The sequence below is a fragment of the Pezoporus wallicus genome, unplaced genomic scaffold (assembly GCF_028554395.1).
Source record: "Pezoporus wallicus isolate ANWC-B61680 ecotype Strahan unplaced genomic scaffold, APGP_CSIRO_Pwel_v1 contig_4012, whole genome shotgun sequence".
Classification (NCBI taxonomy): Eukaryota; Metazoa; Chordata; class Aves; order Psittaciformes; family Psittacidae; genus Pezoporus; species Pezoporus wallicus.
The window spans coordinates 1646300-1673620 of NW_026637828.1; the positions used below are offsets into that span (position 1 = coordinate 1646300).

At 44.8% G+C, this 27321-nt stretch overlaps 1 protein-coding gene across 2 annotated transcripts in view; it reads right to left on the reverse strand.

Moving 5' to 3' along the window:
• The window catches only part of CLUAP1 (clusterin associated protein 1), a 63330-nt gene extending 45147 nt beyond the window's left edge, over positions 1-18183 (reverse strand). For both annotated transcript variants that reach the window (XM_057407931.1, XM_057407929.1), the window contains exons 1-5: positions 18134-18183; positions 17118-17229; positions 14951-15035; positions 10837-11016; positions 9441-9536 (exon numbers count right to left, since the gene is read on the reverse strand). In XM_057407931.1, the coding sequence (XP_057263914.1) occupies positions 9441-9536; positions 10837-11016; positions 14951-15035; positions 17118-17229; positions 18134-18155 (495 nt within the window). In that variant the 5' untranslated portion in view covers positions 18156-18183. The remainder of the gene's footprint in view (positions 1-9440; positions 9537-10836; positions 11017-14950; positions 15036-17117; positions 17230-18133) is intronic.
• Between the last annotated feature and the right edge of the window lie 9138 nt (positions 18184-27321).

Below are 27321 nucleotides of genomic sequence, written 5' to 3' on the forward strand. Positions count from 1 at the left end.
AAGTCAAGGTAGACCACATCCACCGCTCTGCCATCATCCATCCACCGTGTTATTTCCTCATAAAAGGCTAAGAGATTGGTCAAACATGATTTCCCCCTGGTGAAGCCATGTTGACTGCCCCTCATAACCCTCTTATCCTTGATATGCCTTAAGATGGCACCAAGGATAAGGTGTTCCATCACTTTCCCAGGGATGGAGGTGAGGCTGACCGGTCTATAGTTACCCGGGTCCTCCTTCTTGCCCTTTTTGAAGACTGGAGTGATATTTGCTTTCCTCCAGTCCTCAGGCACCTCTCCCGTTTCCCAAGACTTGGTAAAGATGATGGAGAGCGGTCTAGCAATGACTTCCGCCAGTTCCCTCAGCACCCGCGGGTGCATCCCATCTGGACCCATGGATTTATGGATGTCCAGATTGCTCAACTGATCTCTAACCCATTCCTCATCGACTAAGGTAAACTGCTCCGCTGACCTGACTTCATCTAAGGTCTCAGGGGTACAGGGCTCTTCAGGACTGCCTGCAGCAGAGTAGACAGAGACAAAGAAGGCATTCAGTAACTCTGCCATCTCTGTATCTTCTGTCACCAGGGCACCCATCCCGTTCATCAGTGGGCCTACATTGCCTCTGGTGTTAGTTTTGTCTGCCATGTATTTGAAAAAGCTCTTTTTGCTGTCCTTGACCCTTCTCGCTAGGTTTAATTCTAAGGATGCCTTAGTCCTCCTAGCTGTCTTCCTACATCCTCTAGCAGCAGCCTTATATTCCTCCCAAGTGGCCAGCCCCTCCTTCCATGACCTGTAAACTCTCCTCTTCCACTTGAGCATACCCAGCAATTCCCTATTTAGCCATGCAGGTCTCCTGGCCCTCTTCCTTGACTTCCTACGTGTCGGGATGCTCCGATCTTGAGCACGGAAAAAGCAATCCTTGAATGTCAACCAACTATCTTGGGTCCCTTTACCTTCAAGCAGCCTTGCCCATGGGATTTCCCCTAGCAATTGCTTGAAAAGGCCAAAGTTTGCCCTGCTAAAGTCCACGGTTGCAATTCTACTTAGTATTCTACTAGTCCTACCACACAAGATCCTGAACTCCACCATCCTGTGGTCGCTGCAGCCAAGGCAGCCCTCAACCCTTACTGCTTCAACCAGATCCTCCTTGTTAGTGAGGATGAGATCCAGCAGCGCTCCTCTCCTGGTCGGCTCATCCACCATTTGCAGGAGGAAGTTATCATCCATACACTGGAGGAACCTCCTGGACTGCGGCTGGGTTGCTGAGTGGTCCTTCCAGCAAACATCAGGGAAGTTAAAATCCCCCACGACGACCACAGCCTGTGACTGTGAGGTCGCTCTCAGCTGCCTGTAGAAGGCCTCGTCAACTTCCTCACCCTGATCTGGTGGCCTGTAACAGACACCCACAACAGTATCCCCCCTGCCAGCCTGCCCCTTAATTCTCACCCACGGACTCTCAACTCGCTCGTCATCTGTCCCTGGACAGAACTCGGTGCATTGTAGCTGCTCCCGCACATAAAGAGCAACCCCACCACCCTTCCTAGCTGGCCTGTCTTTTCTGAAAAGGACATAGCCCTCCGTGACTATATTCCAGTCATGTGAGCTGTCCCACCACGTCTCTGTAATTGCCACCAGATCATAGTCTCCTGACTTAACACATGTTTCCAACTCCTCCTGCTTATTTCCCATGCTGCGCGCATTGGTGTACAGACATTCCAGGGAGCGAGCTGAGCACACCGATTTCACCCTAGGATTATAGGAGGCCTCCCAGTCTTCATTAATTCTGGAGCGCTGCCCCACTGGGGCAAGCCCAGCTACAACCCCATCCCCCTTCGAATCTAGTTTAAAGCTCTCCAAATGAGGCCTGCTAATTCGTGCCCCAAGAGGAAGACAGCTCATATTAACATGCCTGGATAAAGCTAAACACCCCACAAAGATTATGAAGATGTTGGGAAAAGCATTTACTTTAAATAAACAAAGTTGGCCAATTTAAACATTGTCAAGCCATTAGCAAATGAAAGACAATGAATTTAACACAACCACTCTGACTATCTGTGACTCCTCACAGGAATAAATAAAGTACATTTTTCCTCCAGCCCAACTCTTCCGCATAGGTATGTCTTATCCAATACAAAGTATGCAGTAACATGACAACTGAGATTTTTAAAGCCTGGCTTTACACAAAGGCTCATCTGTTTGTGCTTAAATCTGCACAATAAAATAGGCTGTATACTTGAAGGCAAGCCCAATTTTCTAAAATTGGTCCAAATAGCAGATATTACATTGCCACTGGCTGTACTCACACTTCCTTCTGCTCAAAAAAAAAAGGGTGTGTAAATGAAACTGAGCTCAAAAATATGGGCTCGTTCATCTTCTTGTAAAATAATGTACTCTTTACAACTAGGTGTCCTAATCAGAATACACATTATAGCACTCAAGAGGTTTCCTTTAAATTAACCATTAAAAATAGAGCTCTCAGGAGAGATGAAAGATACAGAAAGGAGGTCAGAAGCATGACAGTTCAGGACTGTGCCTGGTAATTACAACTTGAGAAAACAGACACAAAACCAGAGAGGTTTTCGTGAACAAGCTGATAGTTTACCACTTACCAGTGCTTCCTGCTCAAAGTGTCCAAGAGCTCACTGGCTATAGTTTTACATGATAAATACATGAAAGCACCCAAGAGACACCATTTGTTGGCATTATTTATTCTCCCAGTTGAATATTTGGTGTTCCATGGAAAGACTAAGATTTTAACTCTTCAAGTTTTGAATCTCACTTTGAACAAAGCTAACTGGAAGCACTAATGAATTTCTTGGCTGGCTTAGACTTGAAAACTTTGTTTTCTTTGGAAATGAGAATTTCATCACAAAGAAAGAAAGATTTCAAACCACAGACACTGGCTGCCCAATCAAGCAGAACAGAGCACAGCCTGATAGGACATTCCCCACAGGACATGGGAAGTCAGTACTGAAGCCAGCCCTGCCCAAACTGCAGCAGTTCTAGCATCAAAATTTCCTTAGAGCAAAACTGTACTGCAGTCATTTCATGAAATTACACTGATCTTAAAGCCTTCAAAACTCCATCTGTGTACTAAGCACATTTAGACAATGGATGGAACTGACCATTAGGCATCGTTCTGTATGAACTGGAAGGTACAGGAGGGACATGAAAAATAATTCTGACCTTCTGAAGGAACCTGATACTTCCTAACAGCCTATTTTCCTCCTCAAGAGGTTAAAGGTCAAGAGAATTGAGAATTCTGCTGCTTTCTTGTGTGCTCCTCTCAGCAGTCCACAAAGGGAATCAACAGGAAGAGTTCCCTTCTCAGCAATGCAGAGCCCTCAATCAAAGACAGTGTCCAAGCCTCACACGAGCTATCCTAACATGTACAACACATGACACAGGAACATTTGAGACAGAGAACCAACTGCTGTTTTTTCTGCAGACCAAAAGGAATCAGAAGGCCTGTCTAGACAAGTAAGCGGAACATATGCTTTGTAACAGAGCAAACCCCTCACAAATGTAGGCATACATGCTGCTGAGGCAAGAAAGGGAACCTTAAACCTTTCTGACAGCATGAAGTTGTGCTATTCTGTTGCCTCCACGCACACACCACCAGGTCCACAGGTCTTCTGGTTCCAAGAGCTGATTCCACAGAATGACCCTCAGCTCACAATTCCCAGCATGGGCCTACTGTTATCTTCCTACATCCATAAAAACCTCACCTTTTATTGCCTTCCTGTAAGGTTTCATGGCACGCAGTACTGGTAAAGCTGGATTAGCCCACAGGCCTACAGGGTGTCATTGAATGGGTCCTTAACCAGGAGGTGGCATGTGATGTCTCATCCAGAGCCTGGATAGATGACAATGAACAAATCTAGCAGAGCAAGAGCTAGGTTTGCAAGTGAATTTCCTAACTGAGACAGAAATGGTTTTGGGCAGCAAGGATGGGCAGGAGCTTGCTTTTTGTATTTTAAAGGGAAAAAGAGCAGGGTCGTCAAAAAGGCAAGACACCCAGTCAGGTGTCTTCTCAGGTTCCCCACATTCAGTAACAAAACTGGAGATAGAATTTCCTTTCCCTATAGATAACATATAAGAAAACTTCGGGCAGGGTTGCGATTTTCTTAGAAAAAGCAACAGAAAGGAGTATATTTATCAACAGCATCTTTCAGACCCCAAAGACACATGAAGACATAGTGCAAAGGAGCAGCAAAGTTAGGAGCAGGCATTATGTTTCAGCAACAGCACCCAAAGAGGTAGTCTGAACTTTTAATTCACGTCAAGCTTTTGACTTCAGTAAACATTGTCATACAACTCAGGTTTCCATTCCCAGCAAGGCTTAACTAACAGTAATGGCAGTGGCTGCTGTATTCCAGAAACAGAAATACAGGATGGCTCTCTCTGGGCAGGAAAAAAGGCATTTTAAATAGCTAAAAATAGGGAAAATCGTTGTCCTGCTGTTTAAGGGAGCACATTTTGCTCTTATGCAATTAAAACTTTGACATGGCTAGACTTTGTGTCTCATGAAGGAAGGCTGGGAATAATGAACAACCTGATTTTGGCAAACACTGTGACAAACAAAAGATGGTTCAAATGTGATTTTCTTCCCACCAAACTAGAATGGCTCTTCAAAACAGTCTAGAACTGAACTACAAGAATTCAGATCTTCCAACTAGCTGACAAAATTATGGATGCAGTGACATACCTGTTCCCCAAACTGCAAGGAGAAATGTGCCACCTACCTATTTATAGCTGATGCTGTCTTCAGGCTAAATACTATTTGGAAGGTCACTACAAAACCATTTCTTACATAAAACACATCCATAAATGTTATAGCCACATAGCATACAACCATGGTTAAGGTTAAAGCAATCTAAAATGCAGGCCAGTATTGATTCAACTGTATCTTACAGCTGCAAGGTTTCATTTTGGCTTCCCACTTGGCAATAAGCCCTTTTCCTTATAACTCATAAATTAGGTTTTGTTTAGAAGCAGGACAGCTAAAAATTGAAGAAAACAATTCTATAGAGTTCTGTCAATTTCAAGTTATCAGTTTCCACTAGAAATCATGTGTGGCAACTTTGCAATCAAAGCACAGTAAATGAGAGAAAATAAGTTTACCAGCTTCCCCCAGACAGTGCCTCATACCAAGAACCAACATGTGGCAGATGGAAAATGTTCCAAACATTACAAATCAACTATTTTTTTGTAGTTAACTTTCAAAGAGTACTGAATAACGCAGCTGTCACTCAAATCAGATCTCCTCTACAGAAGTAGTAGGCAAAAAGCTACACCAATGGGAGGTGTACAGAGGGAGGAAAGAAGGGTTCTTTAATCAAAAAGCTGCAAATAAAAGAGATCCAGGTTAAATGTCCTCAGTGGCAACTCCTCCTGTTGTAACAAATGCCATCCCAGCTCCACCACTATATAAATGCCTTTGTTTCTCCTGAGAGTTTAATTCACAAGCTGAAGTCAGTGCAGAGATTCTCAATGACTTCTATCAGTTTGGGAAGAAGCTGACGCTGTGTGCATACAGAACACTCACAGCAACACATTGTTCTTACTTAGAAATGTATCCTCCGTGGATTGGGAAACACTTTATCTGGCTGTTAAGAGCTTTAATCTACAAAATAACAGAAATTACTTTATTTACACAAGAGGATATACAGGGAATAAACAGTTCGTTCAAGGTCATAAGCAGAGAAAGCGCCAAGAGGAACATTAGAAAACAGACCTTCCGGGTTGCCTGCCTTCAGCACAAGCTAAGTATTTTTAAAATAGATTATTTTTATCTTCAGCATTACATCTCTTAGGGCTAATTAAGAAGTAAATAAAAGTAAAGTAAATAATAATTAAGTAGTAAATAAAATGCTTAAAATAAAATTCTCAACAACCTTGAGAATCATAGAATTGTTTGGGTTAGAAGGGACCTTAAAGATCACCTAGTTCCAACCCCCTGTCAAGGCAGGGAGATCTTCCAAGGTCAGAAATCTTTCTACCTGACACCAGCATAGTGGCAGTTTTATTACGAATATTTTTTTGCTCCATTATCTTCCTAATAACTGACCAAGTCTGAGCAAGGCAGCCTCCTGACAGGCTCCTGCTAATGTGCCCACAGGACTTCTGGCAGATGCAAAGACCTGCTTGCCCCCTGGTGAGACCTGCCTGTAGTCCTGCATCCAGCTCTGGGGCAACAACACAAGAGGGACACGGAGCTGTTGGAGTGAGCCCAGAGAAGGCCACGAAAATGCTGCGAGGGCTGGAGCACCTCTGCTGTGGAGACAGGCTGAGAGAGCTGGGCTTGTTCAGCCTGGAGAAGAGAAGACTCCAGAAGACTTTAGAGCAGCTTCTGGGGCCTACAGGGGCTACAGGAAGCCTGGAGAGGAGCTTTGGACAAGGACCTGTAGGGACAGGCCAAGGGGGAATGGCTTTAACCTGACAGAGGGGAGACTGAGATGAGCTCTTAGGCAGAAGTTCTTCCCTGTGAGGGTGCTGAGGCGCTGGCACAGGTTGCCCAGAGAAGCTGTAGCTGCCCCATCCCTGGCAGTGTTTAAGGCCAGGCTGGATTGGACTTGGAGCAAGCTGCTCTAGTGGAAGGTGTCTCTGCCTGTGGCAGGGGGTTGGAACTGCGTGAGTTTTAAGGTCCCTTCCCACCCAAACATTCTAGAATTCTGTAATTCTATGATTTCTAAAGGAAATAATAAGGTTTATTCACTTTTTCCCCAAAAGCTGCTCAGATGATGAGAACAGATCTAGTCAACCCATTAGCGCCAAACGCTTGCATTTGTTTTACAGTTAGTGGAAAATGAAGCAGTCTTCACTTACGATAGAAACAAGATATATCATCAGTCTGTCTAAACCTAGGTAAAAAGATCCTTCATTTAAGTATTTGGAAATTGATGGATTGGAGAAAAGGAAGATGAAAAAAAGGTTCAGTGAACATGAAACTACCATGTTTTCAAATTCATTAAATCAGTGTCACAGTTGTCAATGCATTTCAGTATATGCCACACGTTTGAAGACATAAAATATCATGCAAAAATAAACCATACTGCTCTCCTGCCACCCTTTAATAGCACAATCCTTCCACCAGTGCAATTCATCATGTGTACTACTTAGCCATGCAATATCAAAAGAACATACACAGTGGAAATCAATAATCTTCACATTAAAAAGTAATAAAAGTAACCTTAGATTAATGGCAACTATTTTGATACCCACAGACAAAGCCCTAATTTCCCATATGAAGCCAGAAATAACTGCACTCCTACCTCTGCCCACCTAGAATCAGTTGGGAAGGACAGGTAGAGGATGCAAGCCCCATGATCTGAGTACCTCACCAGCTCTCTGAAGGATCCAGGGAAGATGTGTGAAATCACAGAATCACAGAATTGTTTAGGCTGGAAAGGACCTATAGGATCATTGTGATCAATCATAAACCCAGACTGCCAAGTCCATCACTCTCCATGTCCCTACATGCCAAATCCACGTCTTTTAAATCTTCCAAGAACAGTGACTTCACCACTGTCCTGAGCAGCCTCTTCCAGTGCTTGACAACCCCTTCAGTGAAGAACTGTTTCCTAATAATCAATCTAAACCTCCCCTGGTGCCACTTGAGGCTATTTTCTCTTGTCCTGTGGAAATAAAGAGAGGAATTCCTTACTGCACTCGACACTGGCTACCTGACAAGAACTGCAGCTCCACTGAGTTCCATGGGCACTCAGACTTAACAGCAATGGAAGAAACCAGCAGCATTTGGCTCTAAGGCTCTCATTTGATGAGCAAATTTCACACTTCAAGTGAAACACAGAGTTGGGTCCTTATAATTAAAAAAAGAAAACTTGACAAATTGCACTGAAGCTATCTTGTGGCTTTTAACCTGAAACCTATTTGCTTTGCTACAGGCTCAATTCTCAAACTTGTCACACACTGATCTACCATACCAAGCTTGCCATTTAACACACAACTCAAAAATGGATTCTTCAGGCTTAACAAATCACTGAAGAAGACTAGAACTAGTCACAAATCATAAGGAACAGAACATGAAATTCTGCTGCTGCTCTCTGACTGTGCTGTTATAGTGTCATCTTATGCTTTTAGGATATAAATTCTGAGCTAATGAGAAAGAAGCAAAGGTCATATTTCCCAAGATGGGATTCTTAAAGTCAGCAAGTTCAATCTGTCAAATGTTTCTGCGAAATATAAGCCATGTCCCTCTATAGGATTAGTTAGCCCCATCTTGTGCACTCGGTCATTACACCACAAGAACATGCGCTCGCTACTGTATGTAAGAGATAACCATCCTTTTAGAAACGGCACCTTTAAATAGTCTTCTATTGAAGGTTTCTTAATGGACCCAATGAGAAGTGGCTGCACTGAAGAACTAACCATCTCTTGATTTTTCATTTCATGTTTCAGCATACTGCACTTGTTCAAGTCCCTTTTCTAGGGCTCAGTTCTCAAGTCAGTTGGACTCCTAAAAGCCTTGATTTAGAGAGATGAAACAATACTCAATCTAAAACCAATGCTTGAGTGCTTTTGAAAAATGTTGCCTTCTACTGACCTACATGTGACTCTTTAGTGTAGAATTCTCAGGGATGTGATACACAGAAAAAAGGGTTTAATGCCCCAAAGCAAACATTGACATATTAGGTAGCATTAATGTGAGAACTCTATCAAAGCCAAGAAATTAAGCAAAGAATGCAAGATGAGAAGTAACTGATTAATGGTTTTGTGACAATTGTGTATGTTGAATTAAACTGGCTTACCACATCTCTCTTCTGAAATATTAATGTCTTTCACACTGCTGCACGCCATGCTGACTTACATATCTAGCAGAAAAGGCAGTGTCCCACAGACAATCTCCCCTCTGTACGACCTACCCTTCAAAACACCCGTGCTCCATTAAACTAGGAGCGGGCAGCATTAATCCTCAAGGCACACAGTCTCCAGCTCTTACAGGGTGCACTTCCCCCTGCTCAGATATTGCAGAGCTGAAGATTTCCAAAACCAGTACTAGAACATTCAGTGTTTCCCTTCTCTAAATGTCTGTTTTCAGAAAATAAAGAACTTCCAGCATAGCAGATAAATGCATTTAAGAAAATAATTGGAACACTTATGGGCAGTGTTGCAGGACACATCCATGACCTCATGCAACAACTTGTGATTTTACAACTAAGTTGAAGAACACATCCCCTGCAGGACTGTGACACCTTCAATTCCTGTAACAGAAATAATAAGCCTTACACTTGGAAAACTTGACAGTATTAATCATTTATCTTTTACTACCTATCTATGCAAACTTTCAGACGCACTCCTTCAAACTCACAGATGTTCATTTTAGATGCAGATGGTAAGAACTAGTGATACTTTTTCACCTTTTCCCTTTGCAGCACCCAGTGAACACAAGTTCTTATACACTCTCGAGAGTGCACTTACCCTTAGTTCAACTTCTTTGCCAAGTAGGTCATACATACTTGCTCCTTTGGAGGTGATTTCGGAAGCAAGCTGTCTAGCTGCCTTCAAGTCAGTAATCTGGAAACACATAAAGTAAAATTTTTCCCATTTTGATGTTAAAATTGCATAGGAGGTCAGCCCAGTGGCCAAAATTCTACTGTAGTATTGAAGAAGTTGTCCACTGGAATCAGAGTGAGCACAACTTCTGTTGAGGCCCCCAACATAAGTCGGCCATGGAGTTGTTGGAGAGTCCATAGGAGGCCACAGAGATGCTGCAAGAGCTGGAGCAGCTCTGCTGTGGAGCCAGGCTGAGAGAGCTGGGCTTCTTCAGCCTGGAGAAGAGAAGGCTCCTTAAGGTGAGACCTTAGAGCAGCTTCCAGTGCCTAAAGGGGCTACAAGAAACCTGGAGAGGGGTTTTTGACAAGGACCTCTGAACCCAAACCACTCTGTGATTCTATGATAGATGAAGTACCATTTAGACATAAATTTCTGGGTGAAACCCCAGCCACTTTAGGCCAACAACACACAAAAAAAAAAACTCTTTAAAACAGTGACTTGGCCAGTTGTTGGTTTGCGTGCTGCCCAGGGCAGAGGAAAACATCACCTTTTCCACATTAAAGTAAAAAGTATATATACCAAAAGGTATGTGACTAACACATTGCATAGGTAATGAGTATTGACAACCTAAAAGTGTTTTTTCATTGTTTCTTCAGGTGCTTTCTTCAGAGATGCACCAAACTGCCACAGAGTAAAACTTGCCTGTGGTTCTGGCATTCTCTCAAGAAATGCAGTACTGTTGTCTAACAAGCAGGCAGGACACAGTATAACTGTAGAGGAATCAAAGACTAAAAATATGAGCATATAAAAGAGGTGCTAAAACTAACGAAAAGCAGCAACAGGAATTCCTCTTACTTAGTGTTGAGTTTTCTTTCAATATCTAGATATGGAACTCATTTTAAGAACTTGAACAGCTTTAACATCTGTTAGGGGAACAGAAGGATTTCCCTTTCCTTCAATGCAAATCGGCTGAAAACCAACTTTAAGTCATTATTTTGCAAACTCCTTCTATGACAACAAGGTTAGTAGCTAGAAAATGGTTTTTATTCTGGCCTATTCCAATATTTCCATTTTTTCAGCAGTCAAAGCCAAAGATAACCAATTTTGTACCACTCTTGCCTTGTATTATGCTTCTGGTTGAGAATTTACAGAGAGTAAACCAAATCGTAGTATATAACCTCAACTACAGGAAGTATGAATTACAACCATACCCACTCCCGTGCAAGAACATTCTCTACTTAAGACTCAAATAGAAAATTAACTTGCTTTTCATAGGTTAACACAAAACCCCTGCCCAAAAAAGACTACAAGTTTTACTTACTTTTGAGCCAAGATCAAACTTGAACTTGCTGCTGTCTTCCTCACTCAAATCCATGTGTTCCACTCCCTTGGTATTCATAGCATCATAAAGCACAGAGGTGATCTTTAGCAGTTCCTTCACTGCATAGCCATCTGCCTGGTAAAGCTTCTTAGTGTTTAGCTTTATGTGAGCTTTGGTAGCCTTTGGGAAGAAAGAATGAATTAATTACGTCACAAAGAACAAAATCCTCATTGACCTCTTCACACTTCACTCAAAAGCTTTTTTTTGAGGGGGCACCATACTCTGCTTTACAAAACTAAATATTCCTGTTTGGAAACACAAGTTTGCCTTATTAGATTACTGATGTTTCTGGAAGAAATTTTTGTGAAATGAGTGTACTTTCTGCATGTCAGAACATTTGTGGATAATTGCCAGAATGAAAAAACTCAATTTATCCATTAATTCTTCCCTGCATAAAGATCAGCAAAACCCTTGTGCACCACTTATATTCAAATTAAGTGGAATGTAAGCACTGCCCAGGTCTTGTGACGCTGCTGCAGAGAGGTAAATTTCACCCTTAATGAGCTACAAGAAGAAGATCAGTTATCCCAGTTTAACGGTCTTCTCTTCCAGCAGTACCTTCAGAATATTTTATTTTTCTCTTCCATTTTTCCCTGCTACCACGTTAGTGATTTTATTACCTTGTCTTCCATTTCTCAAAGGTACAGACAGACCAGTAAGGAAAAAAAAATGGTAAAAACTGTATTATTTTTTTATACTTTGAAATACTAAAGGAGAAAAAAGAGCATAATAGAAATGATATATCTGACACAAAAATGACACAAATGTTCTTCTTGAAATTCCTGACAAGATTATATTATAAAGAAATAGCCAAAAGGAGACAACACCAAACTTCAGGTAAAACTTTGAGGTAGTCTTCCTGATAGCACTTTACTGGCACAGGTTGCCCAGAGAAGCTGTGGCTGCCCCAACCCTGGCAGTGTTCAAGGCCAGGTAGGACAGGGCTTGGAGCAAGCTGCTCTAGTGGAAGGTGTCCTGCCCGTGGCAGGGGGTTGGAACCGGATGAGCTTTGAGGTCCCTTCCAACCCAAACCAGTCTGGGATTCTATAAAATGTGAATCACCAGTTAAGAATACAAAAACTAAGCACCCAAATGACTTAGCATCTTATTTTCAGCATCTTTTGTCTGCTAAAATGTTTATCCCTTGGGAATACTGTGTGGTAGAAAGAATCTATCCAGGATTCACTGGTGGTATTACACAACTCTGGTATTATAGTGTTACCATAACTCACACATACCCCAGGCTTGTGACACTGCAAGACCTTTAATGTGGGATAAAAGAATCAGACATTATAGTGTTTAGTACAAGTTCTGCCCACTCTGCACTGAGCTTCACTGAATAACTGACTGCAGGAAAATTCCCTGTGAAACTAAAGACGGAAAGGATCACATCTCAAAATATGGATTTAGCTCTAACTTTTCAAGCAACAAAGGAAACGATACACAGGTCTTGGTCCATGTTTCTTTGTAGGAATCATGTTAAACTTAGCGACTTTACAATCAGATTTCCACTTCCAATAAATGTTTACCTCTCGACCCTCTCATCCTAAAATCTCAATCTGGCAGAGGAAACTGACTCTATATGTGCTTCCTGCTGGCAGGAAGATGTCTGAAAAGTCGAAACTTCCAGAAGAGGTTACTGATGTTGCACTCTCTGAGCTGGGGCAATACAAGAGTTATGGTACAACTCCTTCCTTCCTTCCTTCCCCCCTTTCCTCCTTCCCTCCCTCCCTTCTTCCTTCTCTCCTTTCTTCTTCCCTCCTTCCTTCTTCCTTTCTTCCTTCCTTTCTACCCTTCCTCCTTCCTTTTTTCCTTCCACCCTTCCTTCCTTCCTTCTTTCCTTTCACCCTTCCTTCTCTCCTTCCTCTCTTCCTACTTCCTTCCTTCCTCCTTCCTTCCTACCTCCTTTCTTCCTTCCTTCCTCCTCCTTCCTTCCCATCTTCCCTCCTTCCCTCCCACCCTCCCTTCTTCCTTTTCTCCTTCCTTCCTCCTTCATTCCTTCCTTCCCTTCCACCCTCCCTCTTTCCTTCATTCCTTCTTCATTCCTTCCTTCCTTTCTTCATTCCTTCCTTCCTTTCTTCATTCCTTCCTCCTTTCTTCCTTCCCTCCCTATCTCCCTCCCTCCTTCCTTCTCTCCTTCTTTCCCTCCTCCTTCCTTCGTTCCTTCCTTCTTTCCATCCTCCTTCCTTCCTACTTCCTTCCTTCCTTCTTTCATCCTTCCTTAATCCTGCCTTCCATCCTTCCTTAATCCTGCCTTCCTTCCCTCCTTCTCTTCCTCCCTCCCTTTCTTCCTCCTTCCTTCCTTCCCTGCTTCACTCCCTCCCTCCTTCCTTCCCTTCTCCTTTCCCTCATTTCTTCCCTCCCTCTTCCGCTCCTTCCTTCCTTCCCTCCCTCCTTCTTCCTTCCTTCCCTCCCTACCTCCTTTCTTCCTCCTTCCTTAATCCTGCCTTCCATACTTCCTTAATCCTGCCTTCCTTCCCTCCTTCCCTTCCTGATATTCTCTTCTGAGACAAATCTGTCTCCAATATTTCACATCTGGCTATGGATGCATAAAGCTATTAGCTACTGGAGATGGTAACTGCGGATGCCACAATGAATCTACAAGTTTCTCCCATTCTGAAAATGTTGAAAATCTACAATAATCCTCATATTATCTTGCAAAACTAACTGAGATAATTAAAGAAATTTCCATTTGTTTCCTTTTCTGAACCATATTATGCATGATATGAATCACATTTTGCCCAGGGAGGTTGTGAATGCTCCATCCCTGGCAGTGTTCAAGGCCAGGCTGGATGAAGCCTTGGGTGAGATGGTTTAGTGTGAGGTGTCCCTGCCCATGGCAGAGGGGTTGGAACTAGATGATCTTAAGGTCCTTTCCAACCCTAACTATTCTATGATTCTATGAATTCCTCAAAACCCTTGGGATTTCTTACATAAAATCAGCTATTAAAAGGAAAATGCATGCATAACATTATTTCTGTTTCAATACTCGTCCTTTTAAAACATGCTTGATTCGGAGTGGTGTAAATCCCTTCAAACCAAATTGATCTTTCACTATGTCTTATGATGCTCCAGGGCTCAAAAGTGCATTCCAGTATGCACAGATGGGTACCACATTCTGAACATAGCAAAATCAAGAATTAAGACAGTTTATGAATATAATCACAAATCAGAAGGGAAAAGGTGGCTTGGTTATAATGTCATTTTAATAGATTTTTAAAAATCTAAAAAAGTATAAAAAATTAACCTTTAGCAGTAGCATAAGATTTCCAATGTTTCCACACCCACACGCAGCCCCATTAAACACTTTCCACCTGATTAAGAGCACTACACAAGTGTGTCATAACAGCAAAGGCTCATGCTGCACCAAAGTAACAAGAAAAACATGAAGGCAAATATCTTATTCCACGAGACTAAAAATGTTTCTAGCCCAATTCAAATATGCTTATTCATAGGATGATAAAAGCTTGGATCTGAGAAAAATATGGCTTGATCTAGTAAGTAACAAGGTGCATACAACAGAATACCAATACATGCTTCTATATCATAACAAAAACTTTGGAAATTACAACTGTTCAAACATACAAAAGAATCAGGAATCCAAAGTTAGTAATATGATGCTATTAATATGATGGGATCTCCTCTGAACCCATTTAAATGGTTTAAAAAAATTTCATATCCTAGAATCCCAGACTGGTTTGGGCTGAAAGGACCTTAAAGCTCATCCAGTCCCAATCCCCTGCCACAGGCAGGGACACCTTCCACTAGAGCAGGTTGCTCCAAGTCCTGTCCAACCTGGCCTTGAACACTGCCAGCGATGGAGCATTCACAACCTCTTCGAGCAATCTGTGCCAGTGTCTCACCACCCCCACAGTAAAGAAGCTCTTCCTTATATCCAACCTAAATCTCCCCTGTTCAAGTTTGAACCCAAATACGAGAATACAATACATACTCAGCCACTCATTGCAAGGAAATTGTTAAGAGAGAGGGAGTTAAAGCTAATATGGAACCAGTGTTTCAATGTGCTTAAGTGCAGCTCCATAGGCAGACTTACCATGAACTGAGCCACTGCCTTAATGAAGAAAATCCGGTCCTGCTCTGTCTCCACATCAGGAGGAATATCAGTCTGAGGTTCATACCTGTGGCAAGAAGCATGTGTACATTCTGACAAGAAATACATGTGCAATATTCAAGAGACTGGTTCATTTGTGAGGCAAAAATCAAACAAGATGAGCACATATGAGACTGTGAAATAGATCTTTAGCTCCTGCTGCAGCCTGGGTGACCCAGATCCTGGAATGCATTTGTGTACAAAGCACAAAAGCTATAAAACCTGAGACACCCCTCCAGAAGGAACTTTCATGGTGGGGTCCTCAATACATCTTTTCAGTTGGTTTTGCAAAGGAGCAAAATTTAGCTGGCTCAAGTCTGTGAAAGCCTTATTTTCAGAAGTAATTTACTACTGAAATCACAAGCTGCTCACATATATCAAACTAAACTTAATCACAAATGGCCTCATGATTTGGAACATGCAATACTTGGAATAGGCATATGACTAAGTTAATGCTCCCAGTCCTTCCAGCGGTACATTAAAGTTACCTGTACTAGATTGCTATTATTGATAATAACAAAACCAGCCACCTTGGCGTTTAAAAGTTTACACCACTTTTCCACTCAGTCAAAATACACAAGACAAATTCACACTCAGATGTCATTTTAAAGATACTACTTTCAAAAGTAAAAAAAAAAAAAAAAATTAACAAAAAAGCAAATTGAAAGATAGTGAAATCCTTTAAGAAAACACTAGTGAAGTGCAGAAATTTCTGGAAGTCACCAGTCTCCAGGAACCAGGTAAGAATAACAGTAAATTCCCAGTCTCAACAAAAGCTTCAGGATTTTTAGCATTCAGGCAGGCAAAAAAGGATCTTTGCTCCCACATTTGAAATTTGAGCAAGGTACATGCAAAGTAGCCTCTCTGCTTCAAAGTGTAATTAAAAGGCTTGTAGAAGCCGGAAAATGTGTCTGCCTGTGTCAAGGGTAACTGACCCATAACAGAAAAGGATGCCAGTGTTCAGTTGATATTTAGTCTGAAAGGGAAGTATTTTTTTATTAGGCTCAGCATTCCCAGTTATCTATAACAGAAGTTTCAGCTTTTAAAAGTGTTCAGGTTCATTAAAGAAGCATATTTTAAAAACAATATTTGTTTTCTTTCAATTGCTCTGCTACTTTACTGTTATAAACTAAGGGGGATTGATGTATGTTTTTACAGGCATTGAAAAAAAACAGTAATTTACAACCTCAGTGTAACAGCAGTATTTTAAAGAATATTTAGGTAACTTAATCCAAGCAATTTTGAATGGTTGTAAGTATTTCCTTATTTTATTACGATTGCAACAGTATTCAAACATCTAACAGGACAGTAATTAAGCTCACTGGATACTAATAGGATAAAAATAGCAAGCAGGCAAATGGCTTCAATTGTATGAGCAAATGAAAAACTTTATTTTTTCACTTACATAGGAGAAAGAATATTATGTATAATTTGATTAGCACCTCAAGTTTCATAAATATTTAACTGAAGTCTGACAATGGGTTAAGTGGGTGTAAAACTAAAACTGGGTACTTGTAGATTAGTACTGTATCATTTGAGGGTTTTTTATACATGGCATGACAACAGACAATACCAGGTTGAACCAATGATAATTGTAGCAACAAGGTAAGAACTAACTGCATCTTGACAAGTCCTCACTTGCCCCTTTTGGGGCAAATGTGGGTCAAATACAGGCAGAATAGTAACAGAGTTTGTAGAATATGTGAAAGACACACAGCTGCTTTTGAGCAAGTGTGCACACCTTCAAAGATGCAATTTGGGGGTTGGAACTACATGATCATATGATCCTTTCCAACCCTAACCATTCTATGATTCTTTGAAGCTCTGCCAGGACTCAGACATTGTATGTTCTCCTTCAGCTACTAAGCCACTTATTTGTTGTTGTATAATAATAACAGAATCATAGAATTAACTAAATTAAAAACCCGTGAACTAAACTAACTACCACATTTTCTATCTGATATTTATAAAAGTAGATCTCACAGAATGACTCAGTATCATTATGCTTCCCTTTAAACTTCTTAAAACAGTTTCACACCAGCACACCAGCCCCCTGCATACATACCACACCCTGGCAGCAGCCCCAACATGTCCTAGCCTGATCACCAACCTTTTCACTAGCCAGAAGAGCACTTCAGAAACAAGCATGAAGTTTGGGGTATGGAAATTCTCCATAGATATGAGTCGGGGATACCCCAGTGCTCTCATCATCTCAGTAAAATCTGAAAAACAAGCAAGAGCAGGAATTCCTTCTTACATATCTGACACGGATATTACCAAGAACGCTGGTTGCCACAGCAGGCGGTTCATTTACCATTAGATATGCCCTGTTGGAGAAAAAAAAAATGCTGAATGGATTAAAGGAGTCTTCCAATAGCTCAAGGGGCTACAGGAAATTTGGAGGACATTTTACAAGTACCTGTAGGGACAGGACAAGGGGGAACAGCTTTAGCCTGAGAGAGGAGAGACTGAGATGAGCTCTTAGGCAGATGCTCTTCCCTGTGAGGATGCTGAGGCGCTGGCACAGGGTGCCCAGAGAAGCTGTGGCTGCCCCATCCCTGGCAGTGTTCAAGGCCAGGTTAGACAGGGCTTGGAGCAAGCTGCTCTAGTGGAAGGTGTCCCTGCCTAATGCAGAGGGGTGGAGCTGGATGAGTTTAAGGTCCCTTCCAACCCAAACTAGTCTGTGATTCACTAGAAAATATGCCTGAGTAAAAGGGTGACATTTTGACAAGAGATTCACTGGGCAGAATCGATGTCAGCAAAACTTCTCTCTACAAAACACCCCATGAGGTTAACTGACTGGAGGCTGTGGGGTCACCACCACGCAGGGGCTGTGGTGCCCCCGTCCCCCGCGGTTATCCCTTCAGTCAGTTTAAAGGAAGGCTACAACCCCCTGCAGCCTCTGAGGCACCGGCGCCCGCGCCTCCTCCTGCATCCATAAATGAAACTACCGGGAAAAACTTAACACATCACCGGAACCCGCTCGGCGGCTGAAGCAGCAAATAGGCCGCGGAGAGCCGAGACCGGGACCGGGACCGGGACCTGCCGTGCCCCATGCCGTGCTCCGTGCCGTGCCCCGTGCCATCCCCCCGCCCCAGACCCGCGGCCCTCGGCCAGGATCCTCACCGCGGAGGTCGCGGAACGACATCACCAAGAGCCCGCAGCCGCCGCGCTGGGCCGCAACACTCGTCTCCACGGCAACGCGCCTACGGCGCGGCGGCCGGGACAAACTGCGTCGGGAGGCGAAGCGCCATGAGAGGGTCGAGCCCCGGCATCTCGTCGGCGCCGGGCAGCCGCGCAGCAGCCGCTGCGCCTCGGCGGTGCTCTGGGTCTCCCCTTAGCTCTGCCGGGTGACGGGGACACCGAGGGACACGCTGTCCCTGCTGCCTGGGCTAAACCGGGGAACACCGGCGTGTAATGGCTGTTCCCTCAGCGCTGGGAGCCGGCCCCGGACGCCCACAGCCGGGAGCGATATCCAGTCGGGCAGGGAGCTTTGCTGAGCCTGGCTTAGGCGCGTTACTTGGGTACGAGCCATCACGAGTTACTTTCCAAGAACTCGCAGTGCCATGTTAAACCACTGCTGGGAGGAGAAGGCTGTGGGACTGCGCAGTAGCCACTGGGGGCACAGAACCCCATGCCCTCACCTCGCCTCAGCACACATAACCCATCACATCTGCATCCACGGGGCTGAGTCTCCAGCCCGCTGTCCTATTGCAGTTGGCACATCCACCTCCATCCACTTTGCAGACGAGGACTGTGATCTCTGCAGGGACGGGAGCCCAGCATACAGCTCTGCTCCGGTGCTCGAGCATTGCAGGGCTGAGCGTGGGGAGCAGAGGGTGAGGACCTGCAGCAAGGCAGCAGGAACCTTCCTCTCTACAGTGACACCTCTCTGATGGGCACCCGGAGTGCCACAGCCAGAGATAGCAACTGCAGTACGTGGAGCACTCACCTCGTACAAGAGGTTCCGCACAGCCCAGGCGGCACATGGCAGCGGAGCCAGGGACACCCGCAGAAAGCAGTGTCCCCAGGCCAGCCAACCTGTCAGCTCCCTCCCACACCTGACACCGACCGCTCCTGCCGGCGGCTTCCTAACAAACCTCCTAAAGGCTCTTAGTGTCCCGAATTTGCCCCTACACGCACACCCAACAGCAGTTTTCATGTTGATTCATGAAGCAAGTGCAGCATGACAGCTTCTCCGCTAATGCTCAGTGGTTTCAGATGTCCTGAAGGAGCAGGAGCTCTGATCATGAGACTGAAAAACACCGGACGGAGCAGCCACAGCTCTTACTGACAGGGTCACAATATCATGGAGTGGAATGAGTTGAAGTTAATCTAGATGTCAGGCTGATCTATGGACATCTCAGGACATTTTACAGAGCAGCTGGCAGTTTCCCAGTTCTAACTGCCCAAGCATATATAAGGCATGCACACAAAGGTTCTATATTGAGTAGCACCATATTCACACAATCAAAAATTAATCAAAAGCAAGGAAATAGCAATAAATCCTAAAAAGAATAAATATTGAAATGAAGTGGTTACATTAGAAAATAAGAGATGTAGTTAAAGGCTGGGTTTCTTATGCCGGAAAACCTCAAATAATTCACTAGTTCAAGAGCGTATCAGCCATCCAGTAACCAGGGCATGGGACCAGAGAAGGAAGGAAACGTTCTGCTCTGCTGCTGTGTTACATTGACCAGCAAAAGACAGGTGGGATGAAATACCTGGGGGAAAGCCAAAGCTGCAAAATAAATGGAATAAAGTGGTAGTGTGCTGTTTACCTCAGCTCTTTGCTTTATATAGATATCATTAATATTTATATATTAATATTAGGCAGCACAAACATACCACTGGAGATGGAGTGGATGCAACTTTGAACTAAATAGGGACCCAAACAGGAAAAACTGCAGCCACGTAGCCATGGCAGGGTCTCAACCACATCCGTGAGGGCTAACACTTTCCTGCCTTCCCACCTCCAGGAACCCACACCCAAACGAAGCCATGCCACACAGCTCTACATATTCCCTAGACACATACACTAACCTCCATGGAAACAGCTCACCATTCCATAGCCCAGCTCACACCCAGCTCACACTTTTGATATATGCTGCCTCCCCCCATCACCCCCCCTTTCCCCCTCCCCCCCCCCCCCCATAGCTCCAAAACCTGGAAATTTTTTTGGAAAGGGAATAAAATCTGAAATTTTGTCACAGGGTTTTGTGGCAATGTGTGAGCTATCAGACAACACTGCAGGCTCCTGAGTACAGATGGTAGCACCTTCACTGCACATCTGCAGTGTCTGGTCTCCATCCAGACCTCTAATTTCATTTAGATTATATTATTTCTTTTGAGCTGCAGGAAGCCACAGCTGCTGCTGGGAGCCTGGTAGAGGTGTAGGAGGAAGCCAGCTGGGGTGGCAAACACCCTCCAAGCAGTGTGCAAGCACCCAGCAGCACCGGCTGCCACACAGGCTGCTCTCCAGCAGAAGGTGGTGGCAGCCCGAACCACTGGTGGTAAGGAATTAGCAGTGAACAGCTTTGCTCTAAATCACAGTTGGGTATGACAGAAGCATTAGCTATTTTTTAACACCTCATGCAAAAACAGTCCTTTGCCTCTTTCATATGCTGAGCATGTGAATTTGGTGCTTCCCAAATCACGTTCATGCTGAGAAGCGCTATGCATGCTGCAAGTGGGACAGGGCAAGCCCTTTTGCCCCCAGGCTATTAGCATTATCTCATACTATTTACTGCCTCTATTCTGGTTTCAGGACTCTAACCCCTTTTAGCCCCTTCTCTCTGGCTCTCACCAGTCCCCAAACACACTGCTGAAGTCAAGTCATCCTTTCTCATGAGCATCCATTAATCAAAGATTTCACCAAGAAGTCATTGATCTGGGCAGCTGAACACCATTGATCCAGACTACATGCCGTCAGGTCCCTTTCAGCTGCTGCAAGTCTGGTTAGCACAATGTACTTTGAAATAGTCCATCACTCAAATATCCATCCCATCAGACAGCCTGATGTCTCCGTGTCAGCTCCCAGTTTATCAAGAGCAGTGCCCAAGTTTGTGGTGCTCAACCTCTCCGCGCACTGGGAGAACCTAATTCCGCGGACCAAGACAGGAGACAAGCTCTGCAATTAGAATGATGGGAAGGAGAAATCAATTCACTGCAAGGATGGCCAGACCTGTAGCATCCCACCAGCCTCCTCTGCCTGTAACTCTTCTCTCTTTTGGGGGAAAAGAACAACTTGGCCACATCTGCCCATACAGGATTGTTATTGTCCTTATCGCCATTTTAGGATCAGCAAAATAAATCTAACAATTTTTTGTTTGAGACCTATTGCACCAAACCCTTTACATCTAAACCAGTGTTATCCATCTCATTCATGGTCAGAGTGTCCTGGCTATCAGCTAGTGGTTTTTCATTCCTCCCAATCTCACCTCAGCAGTGCAGGTTGTGCCCCCCGGCAGCTGCTCCCCACGTCGGGCTGCACACAACCCTGTCCCTTCAGAACATCCCTGTGGTATGTCAAGTTCTCAACATATAAATAATCACCTCCATCAGTCTTTGCCTGAGCTTGTACTTTCAGCCGTCCAAAATCTTTCTGCAGATGGATAGAGTTGGGGGGGGGGGGGGGGGGGGGGGGGGGGGGTGTCTACATACTCTTTAGTTCTTTCCCCAGGTTGTGTTTTTTGGCAGAGCTTAGCATTAAAGTTGCTATTGCATGCTTCTAACTGAAATCGTCACATCCTTACATAAAAGTACCTAGGCAGATTGGCCCAAGGCATGTTTTCCTCCAGTAACAAGGAATTCTAACTTTGTGAAGAGCTGTTTCAAACTATTCCCATGGGGTAAACAGTTACTTGGGGTTAGGCTTGCCCAGAGATGCAACAGCAGATGAGTGCCACAGGCCAGTTGTGAAAACAGGGCTTGTTCCAGCTCATAGAGAGCCCCAAGGAGCTGCTGTGACGTCTCTGCCCCTTAATTGCAAAGGAGATTTGTTTCCATGCCTTAAATTTCAGAAAGAAACTGTGCAGCAGCCGGGCGAGCAGTGCCGAAGGGGGATTTGGGAAGGAGTACAAGGACAGGTGGTGGTATCACCATCACAGCTCATTTCCCAGTGCACTTCTGTACAGTGACCTGCAAAGCAAAGCAAAAGAGGTTCAGGATCTTCCTGCTCTTTTTCTTTTCTGATATTGTCTTACCTGGCTGTTCCCACACTGCAGATTCAGTCCTTGGTCCCAGGGACAGCATGACAAGGACATAATGTGCTGTTGAAAATATAATCAAGTGAGAAAACAAGTCATTTTTACTCTGATTTCTCTTTTTTTTTAATCAGGCATTTTTCAGATTCCTCAAGCAAAAAACAACACTCATCTTTAACCTCCCTGCTGTGAAAAAAGGGTTAAAGGACCTCAAGCTTCTTTTGCATCCCAGGAGATGCTTGTGTGAAATTACTGTACACATTGGGACACTCTGACTTTCACACAGTGTGGAAAATAGTGAGAATGTGGTCATCTTGATGGTGGAGAATATAAAACCTGTTTCTGATGGGCTCTTACTTGTTAGAGAAATGCTGCAGAAGGGCATTAGCTTTACAAATAAACTGTTTATGGCTCAAGAAGCTGGGAAATGAATCTGCCAGAGCAATTTTCTCAAAGAGGGCCTGGTGCCAAATAAATAAGGCAAGGTATGAAATGAGGAGGCTTTCATTTGGCCACACAGACACTTCTCATTGAGTTTCTTCGTGTCCACTTTCTACTTTTACTTGCAAGCTGGGCATCAATTTTTGCTCTTCTAATCAGAGCGTCCCCCATTACCCACCTGGGACCAGTAAGTTTTCACCTAAAGGCTGCTTTCAGCCCTGGGCTGCAATATTTGCCACCCACACGGTGTGAGGTTTCTGTTTGCTGCTGAGGGCTGGCTCAGCTTGCAAACTCCTTGGTGTTGGCACAGAAGAGAGTTTCATGAGCAGACTTCTTCCTTCCCACTTTATTTAACATTAACCTCATCACTCCAGAGGCGAGGAAGGGAAGGTAACTGCTACCAGGAGGAGGGGAAATGGCTGGGGATCGCTGGTGGAAAGTGAAGTGCTATTTGTGCCCAGGAACCTGGGGAGATGTGGAGCCTTTGTGTCTGGGGAAGGAAAATACCCAAGAATGTCACGTTCCCTGTAATACATAGCAGAGCAGCTCTCTCCCTGTTAATGGGCTGGCATTAGAGAAGAGCTCCAAGAGCAGCGTGCAGTACCCAGGATAAGCAGCAGTCCATGTATCAAGCGGAAGTGGGTAATAAATCAGCAGGCTCCATTTGATCATTCAACAGATAAGTGAGAAGCTACTTCTGATGAAAAAGCATCCCCCAGGCAAGAAAATTTCTATCTCAGACTTGGTCTGACAGGTCAGGAGAGGAAAGACTGGGTTCTCATATATGCAGTGAAAACCAAGACTATATTTCCACTGTCTACTAGATCCCTCCAAAGAAGAGGTGCCATTTGACCCACCTGAAGCCAGCACTAAGTTCTGATTTCCCAGAATCTGATTAATTTTGGGCTGTCCAATTTAAGATGGCATGACATAACCTGATTTATAAACAAGACAGCACATCCTGCATCCCTGGAAGCTGAAAGTCCAGATCATCCCCAAATCATTGTTTCTCATGAAATGTTTTGGTGTGTTTTTCTGCAACACCAGCATTTGTCTCTTGACCTACCTGGAGAGAAGGGTACGGAGAACAACCAGCCAAAGAGACAGGAAAAAGCGTCAAGGTAGACTTGGAAGGACATGATCCCATTACCCAATTTTCCCTTTTTGATGAGGATCAGGAGGCAAAGATGCCGCTTTCACAGGTGAGAAGTGCAACACTGAGCAGTGCAAGGATGAAGCAAGCCCTCAGGGCAGGGTCTTCTTGAGGCTCTAGTTTTGGCACAGACACAGTATTTAACTAATTGCAACCATCATTTGGACATTAGGAACACAAATGAGTGGAAACAAAAGCTCTTTCAGGATTATCCCAAATACTCCTTTCCTGTAGAGGTACCACCTTTGCAGTTTTCACCCTAAGGATGGCTTTCCATCCTCCCCTGTTGCTATCAGGGTGCTGCCCCCTGGCACCTGCCTGGTGGGATCATGGAGATTTGTGTCCTCAGTCCCACCGTGCAGCCTTGGGTGGGCTTGGGGATCACAGGGAGGAGAGCCCCATGGCTGCTCAACCAGCAACAGGGCAGCAGGAGCCCTACCAACAACCATGGTGGCATGAGGATAGAGCCCTGTCCTCTGAAAAAGGGAGATAAAGAGCTCAAAGGGAAACACAGAAATAATAGCATTAAAACAGCCAGCAGCTGCTTTGGCACGTAACCTTTGATTCTGCCAAGAGAAGAAACAGCTTGCTTCAAAACTTCTGAATGTACCAAACTGCAATCCAGGTTCTGAAACAGTGGGAGGTGGGTTTGTCTTCTGGTCCCAGCTCTGCTTCAGCGTTAAACCATCATTGTCTGAAACAGCCTCTCGGCACATCCCAGCTCACAGGGAAAGTCAGGGTCTTGGGTAAATAGACCTTAGGACTGAGTCAGTCCAACAGCTTGATGTCCCTGTGCTGACAGAAACCTGTGATCTCAGCAGCAGAGTTAAGTATTGCTCTTGCTAAAAGGTAAAAGCAGCTGGTTTATGTTCAATACATGTCCAAATAGGTGTGTGGCAAGGAAATGTTCGGAGTGGAAGTGCTAGAGGGACTTCAGGCAGGGGATGGGGTGCAGCCAGAGTGGTGCAAGAGGGAGTGGGTGTCACTAGGGTGGCACTGGGCACTGCTGAGGTGGCTGAGGGTTTTGTGACGCCAGTAGCCCCAACCTGCAGATTGGTATTGGCAGTGCCTGTGCAAGACTGGCATTGCCAAGTCCTCCTGCAGGACCTGGTTCATGGCCCTCAGCAAAGCCAAAGGGATCCCAACATCCAGCTTCATTGCCTGCAGGAACCTCAGCCAGACACGACCACAAGGACAAGAGGAGCAATAGCAGGTACAGACCACATGTGAAAATAACCCCTTCCTTGTAACTACCTTTTCCTACTGCAAAAATACACTCAGCTGTGAAACTGAGCCTGGAGGGAGCGATTCCTCCTAGAGGAATTCAGCATTGCTCCCCGCAGCTCTGCGCTGTCACCTGCCTGTCTGGAGCATACAGCAGATGGAGGAAAACCTTATAACCTCTCTGGAGTTGAAGCAAAAGCTATTGCACTGCAAATATTATGATATTTGGGCAATTATCATCCCCCCTCAGTTAGGTAACAAGTACCTCTGGCTCCCTAGGCAAGAGATTGATTGTTTTCTCTGCGGGCTGAGTGCTTTCATGAGACATTATGCTGTTGGGAGATCTTTGGTCACATCACAAAAAGCCCTCATAATGAGGATGTCTGGGCCTTTTTATGAGCAGAGTTGATCTGTACATATAGAAATCTCTCTTTACTGGAGCTCCAGAAAATACATCACATTGCCAGCAAACCCAGGGCCCAGCTTCAGGTTTCATTAATGAAAAGAGAAGCAAATACCCCTCGAAACTTAGTCCAAAGCCTATTGAATACCAGGAGGATGCCTCCAGGGTGGGAAAGCTGCAAAGCAGGAGTCTGGCATCATGCCTGCCTGCACCTCACCAGTAAATGGGTTTGCTAGTACCCCATCAGTGTGTGCGTGTTGGTGCTCTGCACCCTCCAAGCAAGTTGTGCCAGCCCTTAGTGCTGGTGAAGCCCAGCCAGAGCTAAAAATGTTCTCTATTCTTCTATAGGGAAGCAAAGCTCTTTGAAGACAGAAATTGCCAAGACAGAAGGCACAGAGTTGATGCAGCTGCTCCTGGAGAGCTTCCCTGCAACAGGGGAAACAGAAGCAACTGGGGAAGGAGCAATGACCAGGGACTATGCAGCCTTGACTCTTTATACCAGTTAACTGGTTCTTCTGTCATCAGGGGGAAGTCAAACACAGACGGTCTGGGTAACACAAAAATCTAAGCTTCTGTCTTCAGCCCAGATCATGGCATCTATTGATGCCTTTAGATTCCCAACCCAACCGCCTCCTGCCCTCTTTTTTGTGAGGATTTTGTACATACACAGGAATCCAACATCAGAAAAAGCTCAGAACAGCAGCATGTGCCGAGCTGCCCAGGGTTTTCCTGTTTGAGCCTCAAAGGAGGGCTGTGTTTGAGCAGAAGAGCCATCTCCTTGCAAATAGCAAGAGGAACACAGCAAACAGCAGCCACTCTGCTAACCCCAGGCTCAGAACTGCCCTAACAGCAGCTAACTGGGAAGCTCACACAGTAACACATGCAGGGAGCTGCTAGGAAACCAGCAAGCCCCTTTCTTACTGCATTGTCCCCAAAGTGAGGAGAAGGAGGGAGTTTTCCCAGTGAGCTGAACACCCAAGCATGCTGTGATACAGCACTGCGCCTGGCAAGCTGCAGCCTCGGGGGCTTAGGCAGTTCTGAGAGAAGAAGGTGGAGGAGATGCATCCTGGCATCTCCTCGAGTAGCTGGGCTCTCAGGGTCCACCAATCCCACCTTGAGTGACCTGCCCCATCACACTGCACAGCATCTGCAAGCTAGGTGCTTGTTTCCCCAGCTATAAGCTATGTTACATATCACAGGTGGGGGTGGCAGCCTTGTGATGGTTTTTTGAATCCCTTTCAGATCTGCTGGCAGGAAAGAAATGCAGAGCATGCCTCTCACCCTACAGGTTCGAGTGGCTTGAATGCTTTGCTGAGCATAACAGAGTCATGCAGATCACACTCCTGGGTAAAAATACATTTTCTTCCATCACACAGTAGCATAAAGTGGCAAACATCCAACATCTGGGACAGCTGGAAGGCTGGGAAGGACCCAGAGCACAGTGTAAGACAAGGCAGCTTCTTAAACCCTTAGTTATTTGGCTTGGTTTTGCAAAAATAGATTATCAAAGCTATAGAAAATACCTCTGTTCTCAAAACAGCCAAAGGCCAGCACTGCTTTCAGGGCAGGCAGAGGTTGCCCTGCTGCAGCAGCATACTCTCCTTAGCTCCCCTGATTGTGTAGCGGGAGTTCAGAAGTGCCCTGGGCTGGGGAAGCCAGGCAGCAGTAGCCCACATGCCAGGACTGAGCCTCTTATTCCAGAGAGCAAGCATGGATTTTGTCATGCAGCAAAGAGATCTTCAGGCTGCCCAGCTTCCTCCTGAACATCTGGGAGAGCAGCCTCTCTCCTCCTGTCTCCTACCTTCATCCGCCCAACAACACCTTACCCCTGTAAGCACATAAGTAGTTGGTGGGAGGCTCTGATGAAGATGCCCGGAAGGGATTACAC